The sequence below is a fragment of the Epinephelus fuscoguttatus genome, linkage group LG21 (genome assembly GCF_011397635.1).
Source record: "Epinephelus fuscoguttatus linkage group LG21, E.fuscoguttatus.final_Chr_v1".
Taxonomy (NCBI): Eukaryota; Metazoa; Chordata; class Actinopteri; order Perciformes; family Serranidae; genus Epinephelus; species Epinephelus fuscoguttatus.
Window position 1 is genome coordinate 15,171,285 of NC_064772.1, and position 13,904 is coordinate 15,185,188.

Consider the following 13,904-nt stretch of genomic DNA (forward strand, 5'->3'; position numbering starts at 1 on the left):
CATTCCATTTTGTCAAGATTGAGGTGCATCCTGCCTCTATTCCTCCTCTCGGCTCCATGGCTTGTCTCTAATTCAGGCCCATTGAAGGAAGTGCTGTTTGTTGCTATTTCTGACACGCTAAGTAGTGAGACCGCGGAAAGCCTCTCTGGTTGGGAACCAGCTGGATGAAATTATGCCAGAGTGTCGTCGAAGGGGAGAAATGACCAAATTGGAGCCTTAAATCTTAAGGCTCTCAGATGACATGCTCTTCGCTCACACCCACATGATAATGTATGCTCCCAGATGATGTGTAGAACGGTGAGAGGGGTTGGAAATGTAATGGGCTTGTGTCAAAAAGGGTGGCTGGATGACCTAGTGATTAAAGTTACAATCAGTAAACCAAAGAAAAATGGTGCCCTGCCAGCAAAACTCAAGATTCAAGATTGGTACTTCCTTTGACTCCTAAATTGTTGGCAGGTCTTTTGATATAGGAAGTAACACTAGCTATTAACGTCATCAAAGGGGTACTCCGCAAATTTAGCATTGCACTTCCATAAATACGGAGGACTGCCATCAAGCAGATTAAAAGAAGAATGTTTAAAAGTGATGCAGGGGTCCCTGGTTTGGGGACTCAGAGCTCAGAAATGCTTATGCTTATGTAACTTGGACTGGTGACTGGTTAAAGGAACAATTCATCATTTTGGGAAATATGGTGAACTGCATCCTCAGCAAGAGCTAAATAAGAAAACCAATACCACTTTCACATCTGTAAGGTGGATATGAAGCTATTTTTTTCGCTAGTTTATAATCACCTGAAAATAAAAATCATTCTGTTTTCGTTACCTTAGAATAAATCGTTAATATATTACACACATTGCTACATGTAGCTACATGCTATAACGGCAGGGAAATGTAGTCTTAGTTGCTGATGTTATAAATTTCTCCTCGATTTCACATCTTATGTCTGGTTGGGTTTAGAGGAATTTATTGGTGATTTTTCACAGTACAAAGTGCTGCTATTCTCAGTTACAGTCATTCAGCAACGGCAATGATGGCGCAGAGATGCAAAGATGTGGAAGACCCAAAAACGCTGACCAATCAGACAGGGCTTTTCTGAAGGGGGGCTTAAAGAGACAGGCGCTAAAACCACTGATTGTAAAAATAATGGACGTAGCTACCGTGATGTCACTCACTGGTTTGTGGACTCATGTTTTAAAGCCTCAAGTTCAGTATTTCAGCCATTGCCATCTTACGGCCAAGAGTGACCATATTTGAACAAGAGACTGGTGCTGTGCGGGAGCAAGCGATGAATCTGACTGAGAAGCCGAGGACATTATCAGCAGACAGCCTGTCACTCAAAACAGCCTTCCCTTATACATGCATAACTCAAGCCTTCAATAAAAATGTAAACAGGTGAGTAATATTAAAATTCGTCCCCTGCACAGTTGTCATGAAGGGGGAAATTAGCTATAGAGACAAAACTGTTTTTGTACCAGGCTGTGAACATTTTTATTTCTGCTGTAAACTGTAGTTATTGGCACTTCCGCCTTGGCTTAATTTTCAGCTCTGGGGGTTGCCACTTGGCAAAATGTAGTGTCAGTATAGGTGTTCCAGCACAGGCAGTATGAGAAAAATAAATTGTTTTTTGACAATTAAAGTCTGCAAAGATATTCTAGTAGAAATCCAAAATACAAGTAAGAACTTTAAAATGAGCATTACAGGTCCCCTTTAAAGGTTAAAGGTGTAAAACAGGCTTGTGTTTTCATTTGTGATCATTCAAGAAACAAACGAAACACAGATTTCATCATAAAGTCAAATGCGTCAATCACTGTATGTGTTATTTTTTAGATTTATGTGTAATTCAGAATGGCAGAAGAGACCTATCCTGCTCAAGTGCTCTTCAGCGAGTATTAAATTCCCTGACAGATCCAAGGCTACTGACCCTGATCTCTGCTTTCCCTTAAGGACAATAGTCCAACTTTCTCTGCAACAAAGAGTTGATCTGACAAAGCATATTCGGCTCAACTGACTCTGCTGTTTTTTAATGTTTCAAGTATATTAAAGCTTTACCTATCAGGACAGTTATCCTTTCTGATGTCATGATGCTACATGTGTCAGACTGACATTCAGATATTCTTCCATTTCCCCATTATTATCCAAGACAACGCCGCATCTTGTTTCAAGCTAACCGCTCAGGAGAAATATATATATATATATATTTAGATAAATCAAGCAATATCTGAAGCTTTGAACATACGATATAAATAAGCAGGATATTTTTGGAAGCTCTCTCTTCCTCACATCATCCTTTCAGGTGCCCTCAAACAAGAATTACTTGTGAAAGTCAAAGGTAGTCTTTGACAGAAGTACAAGGTGCAATGTTCAATGTGCAAGACGGCAAATGTCAGACGTTTGTTTATGAGAAAAGTAGCGGAACATCAGTGCTCTTTTGCTGCTTTTCCCGCTGCAGTATTTTTGTGCTGGTACTGAGGGAGCACCGCAGTGCTGTTGGGATCAAATGAAGCCCCTTTTTAACGTGCATCGTGAATGGTGGATTAGTGACACTTTGTGATCACACACATACCTGAGATGCGAAAGACATGAGAGCCACTGACGTTCTTGCCAACTTTTTTCCCTCAAGTGTATTTTCTACATGAGGAGCCATTTCAACTGTTTATCCCCTAACAAAACACAAAGTTTGAATTGTGTTGGTTGTCTGGAATAAATGCATTATGCATAACTCTGCCACAACAGTGTTGCTATTTTGTCTTTAGAAATGATATGCTCAGCTGCAGTACATCCTGTCTGGTCACTGAAGCTGCAAACCTGAGTAACTAAATCTTCACTTTATTGTTATTGTCTTTTAATTAGCTTCAAAGGTAATTAGTGGTCTTTGTAACATCATGTAAAGGTTTACCGACATGCTTTTTTGCATACCATCAATTAGAGGGTGAGAATAAGAATGCATGACTTCTTTCTGTTGCTGTGGTCTTCTCACTAATCACCAATCATCCTGGATCAAAGAACAAGACAGACACTTCAAATTACCAGTGAATCTGCAGCACTGGAACAGCGAGAGAAACGTGGGAGTCTTCTGTCTTATGCATAACCCTATGCACCTGCAAACTGTACACCGCACTTTCTGCAGCTAATGTTTTCCTTCTGGAAAATATGTAAATGTGTACATTTACACAAAAAAAAACCCTCACACAACCAGAGATCTCACATTTCATCTGCCTAAAGGTGTGTGTATCAAATTCTGTCTCCATGCTGTAGGTCTATCAGCAGATGAACACTTGGGAAAATCTTCCTCTCGCAGAATTGAAGCCTGGAAATAGCTGACATCTCAAGCGCTGTGTTTGTTGTGAATGTGACACACTGCAATAAACATGGGAAGGTAAATACTTTCCAAGCGCAGAAAGAAATATCTGTAAAAAGCTATTGTTTTTCTTTTCCAGCACACTCTAAACCTGCTTGTTATTATTTCCATTGCTGCCTGGATGCTGTCGTCATCATGTCCTCAGGCGCCGAAGCCACAATTCACCCTCTAATATACACTACAGTTGACCAGCTGGCCGCAAGATTGTTAAACTCACTTTTTTGGCCAAACAAGACTGTGCTTCACTCTAATCCGCCTGGCCCTTGTGTGTGCTCCTTGGCCTGAAAACTGGGTATGTTATCATTTCTCCTCAGACCGCTGACTAGCTCTGCCGTCCAATTGGAGCAGGATCCCTGGGCCCCACAGTGCTCCAAGTAATGCCACTAATGAGCATGAGGAGGCTTGGTAGCAGGGATCAATGTTCTCAGCTGTGAGTCGCAGAACCGGCTGCCCCAGCCTGACGGCCGGCTGCTGCCCTGCATGCACCATAGCCCTGCTGACACCAGCACTGCTGAGACTGTCTGGGTGACTCTGGGCCTACGGGTGAAGATGTTTCTATAATCACCTGTTATCTCTCTCAAACCAGCACCTGAGCCACTGATACTGTGAACCACCGTACAGGAACTACAACAGAGTTCATGCACAGCCTTCATCACTCCGCTGGCATTTTACCCAGCACATGTTCTGGCACATGTTTGATGTAGATGTACTTATATAGTTTATGATATAATGAGTAATGTTAACTTTGTAAGGGATTTTATTGATGATGATGATTTGACTGTCTGTGCTGCTATTATTGTAACATATATCCAGAACGTCAAGCCATCAATGCTCTGCTCTCTTGCTACCACACTGCTCACCTGAAAACTATAATGTCACATGCTGCTACTGCGACTGGTGTTAATACAGCATTCCAAAAGTCTCACCTAGGGCTGGGTGATATGGACAAAAATTCATATCTCAGTATTTACAGGCTGACTAGCAATATGTTATTTATATCTCAGTATTTTTCTACGAAATGGGCTACATGTTCAGCTACAAGTCCAAGCCACATTTGAGTTGTCACAAGCACTTTTATAAAAACAGACTGTGATTAAAATAACATGCAAAGACAGGGATTTTATTCCCCAGTTTGAAGCTGCGCAACATGTAAATTATAAATTATATAAAATAAATAGCAGTGCTGTAAATTAATGTTTTTGCACATAGCACTGGAGCTACAGATGTTTAAAAGGTTTGCAGCACAGGACACAAAACTATAACATGACTATCAAAGTATCAAGAAGGTCTAAATCCATTTTAGTTTGAGACAATTAAAAATCTTTGTAGGGGGAGTTGAAACATTGTTTTCCATGGCCTTTCAAATAAATCTAGTGCTGGAAAATGATTCAAATATTTTTCTGCATTCAGGCTATTAATCTTATTTATGCACAGGGCATCAGAGAGGCTGAGGAATGAAAGGAGCGAGAGACACTTTGTCCTTGTTATATACATCTTGTATATACGTCTGTGTTGTCACTGCATTTTTTAAACAGATCTGTCGCCTGCATCCAGGTGCTGTCTCCATGTCACACATTAGACTACAACTACCAAGAAAAACAGCAATGCACTGTAATCCACCTCACACACAAACTAACAGCACAGCACTGGATTACACGTGTTGTGCGGTAATTTAATTCATCTCACAGACTGATTTAGCATAGCACATGCAACATATGTACCGATGTTACACCATAGACTAATTAACAGACAGTTTAAACAGAGTACCAGCTCTGTGTCTCTCTGAGTGTTGCTGGAGAACTGTGCGGAGAGTGTGAGAGAAGAGAGATGCACACTGGTATGTGTTATGTAACCCAACATGACCCTATATCAATATAAGCGGTGTTGTCTAAATTTATATTTTACTTGAAAATCTAACGATATATCGTACATTGTCCAGCTCTAGTCTCACCTGTAGGCTCTGGGTCTACCTCCCTGCTGTCCTGAGCTTACTGTTTTCTCATGGGGACTGAGCCTAAATATCAACCCTGTACATGTTTTACTTTGTGTTCTGACAGAAGGAAAGGTACATTTTAGATGTGGTATGTTTGCATGTTTGGACCTAAGTGACTGTGAGAGTACCTTCAGGAATCTGCTTTATATTAGCACAGAGACAGAGACCGGCACCAACAGTGGTAAGTGGCTGGAGTTTCAGTCAGAGACACTTTTGCCAAGCAATTGACCATTTATAACAAATGGTTACACAGTTAGATTTGGTGGAAAGGCTCTGCTATTTGAGGGAGCTCTCAAAGAATCTAAACAGTGACGAACAAGGATTCTGCTGAGAGAGCTTATTCCTCAAAACAACACAGGGATGTTAATAATTAACCGTTTAACCCTTGACCTATAATTGGAATTTGGATCAATTAATATTATCAATTATACACTTAATAAACTTGCATACAGATGGAGATGATGAGACAGCAGGGTCTACTGCTGCCCAGGCTGGAGGTGTGTGCCACCGCCTGGGGAAAGCTACGATGTTGCTCCTGGAAGACGACCACAGCACCCCTAAACATGCTAACGACCCAGAGGCAGAGGTGGACACCTATATAAGAGACAATCAGTCCGTAGTATGTAATACCTGCACTGTACACCTACGCAACTGATTACAATGGCTGATAAATGACTTCAAAAGCTGCTCTACTGGAGTAAAGAATTAAGTTGTTAAAACAGAAAAGATAAAAAGAAAAAAGAAATCACTATTTCTAGTGATTTATTCTTATGTACTAATTGGGTCCTCTCTGACATGCTGCAATAAAAACAACATGCTTAACAACATTACCTTATCATTCCAGCATCCAGATTCTGCCCGTGCATGTTTTTAAGTGATGCCTTCAAAAATCAATAACGCATTAAAAATGAAAACGTCATCAAAAGTTAATTTCTACTCACACTTTTTGACACAGAATCCAAAAGCCTTCATATGAAAGAGAAACCCGTCAAACAAACAGTGACCTTGGAATAAATACGATTGATCCAGTTTTCCTCATCGTTGCATCATTTGCTGTCTGGAGTATTTTGCACAAAACAAATACCTGACTTTGAACACAGTTTGAAACCATAAACAAACAATTTGTCACGCCACAATGTAAAAACAGTCACTTGCATCAGGGCCAATTTCAGAATGGATTAGGGATCTTTAAGTGCCTCTCAAAAACAGATTGTGATTTCACTGTGTAACGCTGCTGTGTCATGGAGCAGTTCAAGCGGCTCGCATAAGTGGGCGGATGTACGTTCCACGAGTGGACTCTCGCATGGAAATGAGAGAGCAGGAGAGTGAAGCTTGAAACAGTGTGCAGCGATAATTGCGCTGTCAGGTCACCTTTGTTCACAACATTTGTTTAATTGTGTAACATGTGCTTTAACATTTCATGACTGCGTTGGTCAGCTTTGTTACTCATCACGGCACACAGATTACTGGGGGAGTTACAAGAGTAGATAACAGATCTTAACATACTAAATCTGCTCTACTAGAAGTGCCAAAAAATCTGTTTTAGAGCCACATGCATACTAATGAAAACATGATAGTTTAGTCATGTTAATGTGAGAAATATTCATATGTATTATTACTGTTATTAGCTTTTATAACTATTGTAATATGACAGAGCCAGTAAATTAAGGTCCACCTTTAGACAGCAAAATAAAGCACAATAAAATGTCAAAATATACACTAGTGGAACAACATCATGCCGTCTTTGTTTGTGAACCACACCACAAGGCTTTATGTCCAAACTATCACTAAATTCCTTTTCTATAGACATGCATTTAAAGCCTGTTCATACAACATATTATCAATTATAGATTAACAACTGCCTTCCTACGTGTAGCCCAGCTAGAATCACCCAGAAACCAAGACAGACCTCAGACAATTACACTACAATGACCAACAATAAACAAAAGAGCTATGGACACCGCGCTGCAACCAGCATTTATTAGGTTTCATAAATTAAATAACCTGCCACTTGAACAGTGGAAAAAGCATCACCGAGGGAGACAACAATATAAACACAACAGAAGCTACAGCCCACAAACACAGAGTAAAGCAAAAAGAGAGCCTGCAGTTTTTAATGCACCGCATAGTGCAACACACATACAACGTTATGTTTCTAGGCGATGCTTGCTCCTCTGTGAAGTTAACCATCAGTCACACCTCACTGAAAGTAGAAGCTAAACAACGGAAAAGCAAGCTGGAAGATCCACCATGAGCATTTAGCATTTACTACGTGATTAAGGCAGATGATCCATTTTTTTGTTGAGATAAAATGATGCTTGTCTCAACCATAACCCAAAATGACATTGTCCTTTAACTTATTGCATTTAGTGCTTTTCCCCACTCAGAATTATATCTATGTAGAGTCCGACTGTTTGAACAGAGTTTGGTGAGACGTTCAAGGTGACAGCAGTTTTCACATAATATGGTAAACAGGCCAAATTAGCCCTATGAACTAATGGATGCTAACTATGCTAACACAGATCAGCAATGTGCACCAACATATTTTGCTGACACTAAATATCAAACAAAAGCCAGAGACTTTACTATAACTACTGTGAGCTCCACCACTTCTAAACAGAAGGCAGAGGATAACGTTGCATTGCAGTCTGAATGGGCAAATCCACTCTTTCTCCCAGCAGCTGCCTCCGTCTCACTCAGACTCACCCTGGGTCTGGGTCAACAGCTGCCTGTGCCAGAAAGCAGTGTGAAAGCTAGTAGTGCTCACTCTGCAGCTAAATATGGGGACCAAATCGTCCCCAGGAGTAAACTACACACACTGACTGACAGAAAAAAAAATACTGCTCGACTTGAAGAATCTCAGCCATCTGAGAGGTTTCCAACTGATGATTGCTCAGCTTTCAGGGGGCAGCCTTAATTTCACTGTTGTTCATTTATGTTGTTCACAAACTGCTAGTGCTGCCCACGTCTCACACCCCCTTTACCCCCGACACTCTGTCAGTAAACAAACAAAACAAAATTATTCAACAAATTATTATTCAACACTTTTTCCCACAAATTTGCAAAATAATTGTGATGTTCATTCAGAGTAATTAAAGTTGAAATAGAATTAGCACAGAATTGCAAAATGACAACAACACAGCAATCAGAAAGACTTATCACTTGCTGCAAATCAGGAGAAGGCAAATGTTGTGCCAGCTGACTACATAAATAAACAAGCAAGACACTCATATCTACATAGGTTGATAAAGTCACAACTATTTGTTTTCCTTTAGCCAGCTGTCTTTGATTTATATCTAGCAAGAGTCAAAAGAAATGAAAGATATAAACGTGTTAGACATCAGTTCACATGAAACAATATCTAAAGTGTCCATTGTGGTAAACAGCCATGTTAGTTGACATTTCCCATCCAATGATTCCCATCATTGGTTCAACCTTTCGAAGTGCTTTGGTCTGACCTACACAGGCTCCACAGGGAGGAACAACGCCACTGAGCCTCGCACAAAGCGGCCTCCAATCGATCAGCCTTCGCCTAAAAATAAAGCCAGGGCCCCTGCAATGACAGAGAGGCAAGCAAAAAGCCCTTGTCTGCTAATCAATGGCGACCTAGAATTTTATGTCCTCAATCGATAAATCATTCTTTTCTCGCATGATCTAATGATCTCTTGGATGTGTCTGTCTCTGACACTCCTGAGGAGTGTGGGGACAAAATGTCAGGTGGAAAATTAGTGTCAGTTGTGTTTGTAGTTTTGCTGTGTTTAGGGGGTAAATTGCTTGTTTTTTGCAGTTAAACATAAATATAAATTGGTTTAGGGATGTGTTTGACTCCTTTTCTGAGCTTCCTAACCAATTCTCAAACAGATGTGACCTTTCCAGGCAATGTAAAATTTAATAGGCACTGCGTCAGATTTACAGTTTTGAGACATAAGTGCCTAGTGGTCATTCCTCCACCTTACTTTCTTTATCTCCTCTTCAATAAATCTCTTTTTACATTCCCTCTCACTTTCCATTATTCCCAGTTTCTCCCCATCTTCCTCTGTCTCTTTCTCCCTCCCTGCATCTCGCAGCAGGAGTGCAGCTTGCTCAAGGCTATGCGCTATCTCTCCATATTTCTCTCTGGTGAATATTTTATCTCAACTTTCAAGTATCATTTTCATACTGAAAGAGGGCCTGTGTCCCGCAGTGGTTTTACCCGCACACTTTACAGTGAAACATCTCTGTTTCAGACAGGGTTACAATCTGTTTGCATATTTCAGGGGAGCTTTTGATCAGAGAATGCAGATGTGGATTATGAATTTTTATCAACAGGGGGCTCATGAAAAAGGCATGAAGCCAAACTGTGGTCATCTGGCATGGAGCCACATATGACAAGCTTAAATTTAAATGCTGTTCATATTTACTGTGGCCTTTGTGGCCCTACAGATAGACTAGTACGGAAAAACTCATTATTTCTTCCTCCATTTCTGTCTCTCTTTCCATCTCCCTCCCTTACTGTTTCTCTCTGCGTCATTGCCCAGAGTGACAGTGATTTAAGCTGTCAGACATTTCAAGGCCCAAAATTCTCGACTTAGTGACTCACATTTAGGATCAGCGGATCCCACTTGTTTGCATTTGACCAATTTATTTCCTCAGGCTGCGTTTCCTGAATGCATGATGATAATAGCCCAATCCATTTTTTGCAGATAGCAAAGGGGTGAAATGGGAAAAAGGAAGATTGAGAAATATGCTAACGTCAGTGATTATGGAATAATGGGTAAAGGGAAAGGAAGGGGACAAAATCTCAAGAGCAATCTATAGTGTATTCATAGAGTTATATTTAAATCAATATATGTGTTTATTCACAAATGTTTTATTCATCTGGCAAAGTCTCTATGGAAGGGAGCATAAGCAATAACTTGCATCTGCAATGCTTCAGCTGGTGCATTAATTCAGTTTGACACTATCCTGTGCATGTGTGTGTTTGTGTGAGTGCATGTTCATGTTCATCCCACCATGAGCACATGCTGGGATTGACGTGTGTCAGCGCTGTGAGGGAGGAACCGTCACATACCTCCAGCTTCTGATCAATCATAACTGCTCATTGTGATCACACAAGGCTTCCCACACCTTCAGCATATATTAGGAGAACCCATCAAGCTTTCAGTTACACCTCACCGGCGTGACCTCTAAAGGGGAAGAGACAGAAAGTAAAAGAGATAAGTAGAGAGGGAGAGTCAGAAACCGAGACGGGAGCAGTGACAGTGACAGAAGCAGTGACATAAATAAGATTTGGATTAAAAAAAAAGAGCTGAGCCATAAATCATTTAGTTTCACACAACTCCAAGAACTGATAAATCACCCATTCAGCGTTCTGTGCTGTGGCTAGCCAAGACACCAGATCTGGGTTGGGATTCAGCAGAGACCAAATCTGGGTTAGCGAGTGATTTAAAAATGCTGAAACCACTGGAAGTGGGCCTTTGATAGAATCACATGTTCAGCACTTACTGTAGGGAAACTGGGATACACACACTGCCTTGCCATAAACTTAGGAGACTGGTCCTAAAATGTGTCTTTGAGGTTAATTTACTCAGAACAGCATGATAGTTTGAGGCTGAGACATACATTCTCATTTCTTATACAAAAACCACTAATTTCCTCCCTTTTTCAAGCTTATCAAACCTCAATCTATAAAGCACCTCTCATACATGCAGCCCAAAGTCCACCACATAGCAAAATTGAAACAGCACGAACAAAAATAAAGAATAACATAAACAACATTAAATTTGGCAGACTGCTATATAAAATTAGAACAAAAAATAAAAAATAATTAAAGTCTAAAGAATAACATGAAATCTACACTAGGGAAAAATTAAGTAAAAACTGGTGATTAAAATTCTAAATTAGGGCTGTAATGTTACTCTAAATTAAATTACAAAACAGAGGGGTCTTTAATTTCCTTTTAAGAGAAAAAGAGAAAGAGAAAACCAATACATACATACAGTAAGCATACACAAGTATTAAACCGGTAGCTTTTTGCCACAAACTCAGTTTGCTTATTTGATGAAGGTGTCAAAATGAAAACGACAGTAGCGCATATTTAATACTCCAGATAATAAGGACTACTAATATAGTCATTGGTGTTTCCAAAAAGTAATTCACGTGCAAAGAAATGTTTAACAGCTGAATAAACTGTTGTAAAACTCCTGTAACAGAAAAATTAAAATAAATAGACTTATTTGAGATTTAGGAGGGTAACACAGATATAGAGCATATGGAAATCCATTGGATTTAACCAGCTTTTGCACAACTGTCATAAAATTTAGGAAAGTAATTGAAGTATTTAAGTGATACGGTACTCCAAACATGTTAGCATAAAAGCAAAGTGAAAATATTTCCAGCTACACAAAATTATATATATATATATATATATATATATATATATATATATATGACACCTACTGTACACACCCTTAATAATATTAGAAATTAAAAATAAATATTCAGATCCCTTACTTGAGTAAAAGTAGCAATAATAAAGGGAAGAACAACAATACCGCCATGAATATTTGGGCAACAACTACTTTGGACACATGCAAAAACCAGAAAATTACACAATTTGACATAATGCGTCATTTCACAGTTTGACACAGGTGATTATAATCATGTACCTGCTGTCCTGGGGTTGCCGTTTACACTGCTCCATCCCCTGTTGGTATGCGCTGTAAGTTGGCATAGGCTAAAGTTAGCTTTGTTTTCTTTACCATGTTGTCCTGCTGCTTTCATGTTTGGTAATCCACTCAGAAAGATGCTTGAGATCCTGAAAGTTTGTTGTTGACCAGGTACTATCATCTCCGCGTAAGAAAACACACGGAAAGCAAAAACAAAACCGTCCTCTCCAACAAGCTAACGATAGCCGTTAGCCATTTTGTTTCTAGAGGACCACTCCACGTTAAATCTGATTAATTTTACCAGCGGTTGGGTTACGACGATATCTCGCGGCTAGTAGACACCGAGGTATTCCATGTTCTTCTTTAAAACAGCTTTTCTAATGAGTGCTGTAAAAAATAATTACTTTGTGTCTGGTTATTACCTTCTTTGAAAGAAATAACTTCTGACAGCTACGAGGCAATGACAACACGGCAGCCAATCAAGTGCAGCTGGGCAACAGGCAATCAGCCATGAGCATGCGCACTGTTGTCCCAAAGTGTAAGTACGTGACACCATAGATATATATATCTGTATATATTTGCGTGACACTGCCATGCTCTTTACTTGTAGAATAATGATGAATAACCACAGTAACCAAGGATATTTTAGGTCATGTCTTTATCCAGAATTATATTAATTTCTAAATTATGTAGTGCCATTAAAACCATATAGTGCCAGCAGGTGATGCCCCATTTACCAAACACAAGCTTAGTTAAGTTTAGTTTATTTGCACATACATCATACATGTATAGAAAATACAGGAAAAATCATTTTAAAGTTAAAACATAGTGCAGGAGATGTCACAAGCCAAAAATGGCTTATGAAGATACCTCCCTTATTAAATAACAACAATCATACTACAAAGAAAAACATAAAAAATGAAGATTCCATAATTGAATAAGAGTTCCAGACTAAGAAGTAATACAAAATTGTTATAGATGTACAATTTACAACAATAACAAAAAGCACAAACAAGTAACAAATGAATCAATGAAGTTTTAAGTCCTTGCAAATTAGAAACCTTCTCAGATATTTTCTGAATAGCGATAATGTAGATGATGATTGGAGAGACTGAAGAAGGTTGTTCCAAAGAGATGGTCCTCCTTTTAATGAATATTGATTAAGAGAAGTCCAACAATATGGAAGATAATGGTCCTTAGAGTGTCTTGTGGAATATGAATGAATGCCTGAGGCTCTAGTCATGAGTGAGATGTACATATTTATTCATGAATACACAAGTCTGGTATGTGTTAGCATTAAAAATTGATAAAAGTTTATATTTTCTAAGGATATAGACAGTGCAGGCAGTAGTGCACTGGGGCGAGAGAGAGTCCTTGTGAGTGAGACTGTCTCCTCAGAAATACACCTTCATTTTTAAATAATAATAGTTTTGTCATGTACAGATATACAATGATGATTGCTGGGTAATATATGTGTTCATGATGTCCAATGTCAAGTCTCTGTTTGATCATGTGATGATGTGACAGCTAGTTTTGATGCAAAATCTTTGAAGGCTGACAAGCTGAGCACATCTGCAGGCCGAGGGAGCAGTCATGCCTTTCAACACATAAACAGGCTGCAGTAAAACACATTTTTAGTCAAATATATATATGCCTAATGGTGGGTGTGTGTGTGTGTGTGTGTGTTTGTGTGTGTGGGTGTGGGTGTGTGTGGGCATGTGTGGTCTGTGGCGTAGTGGGGGGTATTCACAGGTATACAGAGTAAACCCACCTCTTTTTCTGGTCATTTACAGCACACCCACCTATCACCTAAAAAGCCACTGGAATATAGGAAAGTGCACCCACTTTCTCCTCTGTAATCTACCCATCAACTTTGTAGTGCACCCACTCATCAACTAACACCACA

General features: G+C 39.5%; 1 protein-coding gene across 2 annotated transcripts in view; it reads right to left on the bottom strand.

Moving 5' to 3' along the window:
- LOC125881761 (uncharacterized) overlaps positions 1-12,482 on the bottom strand; it is a 54,553-nt gene extending 42,071 nt beyond the window's left edge. The window contains exons 1-3 of one of the 2 annotated variants that reach the window (XM_049565073.1): positions 12,421-12,482; positions 11,999-12,049; positions 10,402-10,516 (exon numbers count right to left, since the gene is read on the bottom strand). In XM_049565073.1, coding sequence (XP_049421030.1) covers positions 10,402-10,422 — 21 coding nt within the window. In that variant the 5' untranslated portion in view covers positions 10,423-10,516; positions 11,999-12,049; positions 12,421-12,482. Of the gene's footprint in view, positions 1-10,401; positions 10,517-11,998 lie in introns of both variants that reach the window. The other variant, XM_049565072.1, reaches the window with a different exon arrangement.
- Between the last annotated feature and the right edge of the window lie 1,422 nt (positions 12,483-13,904).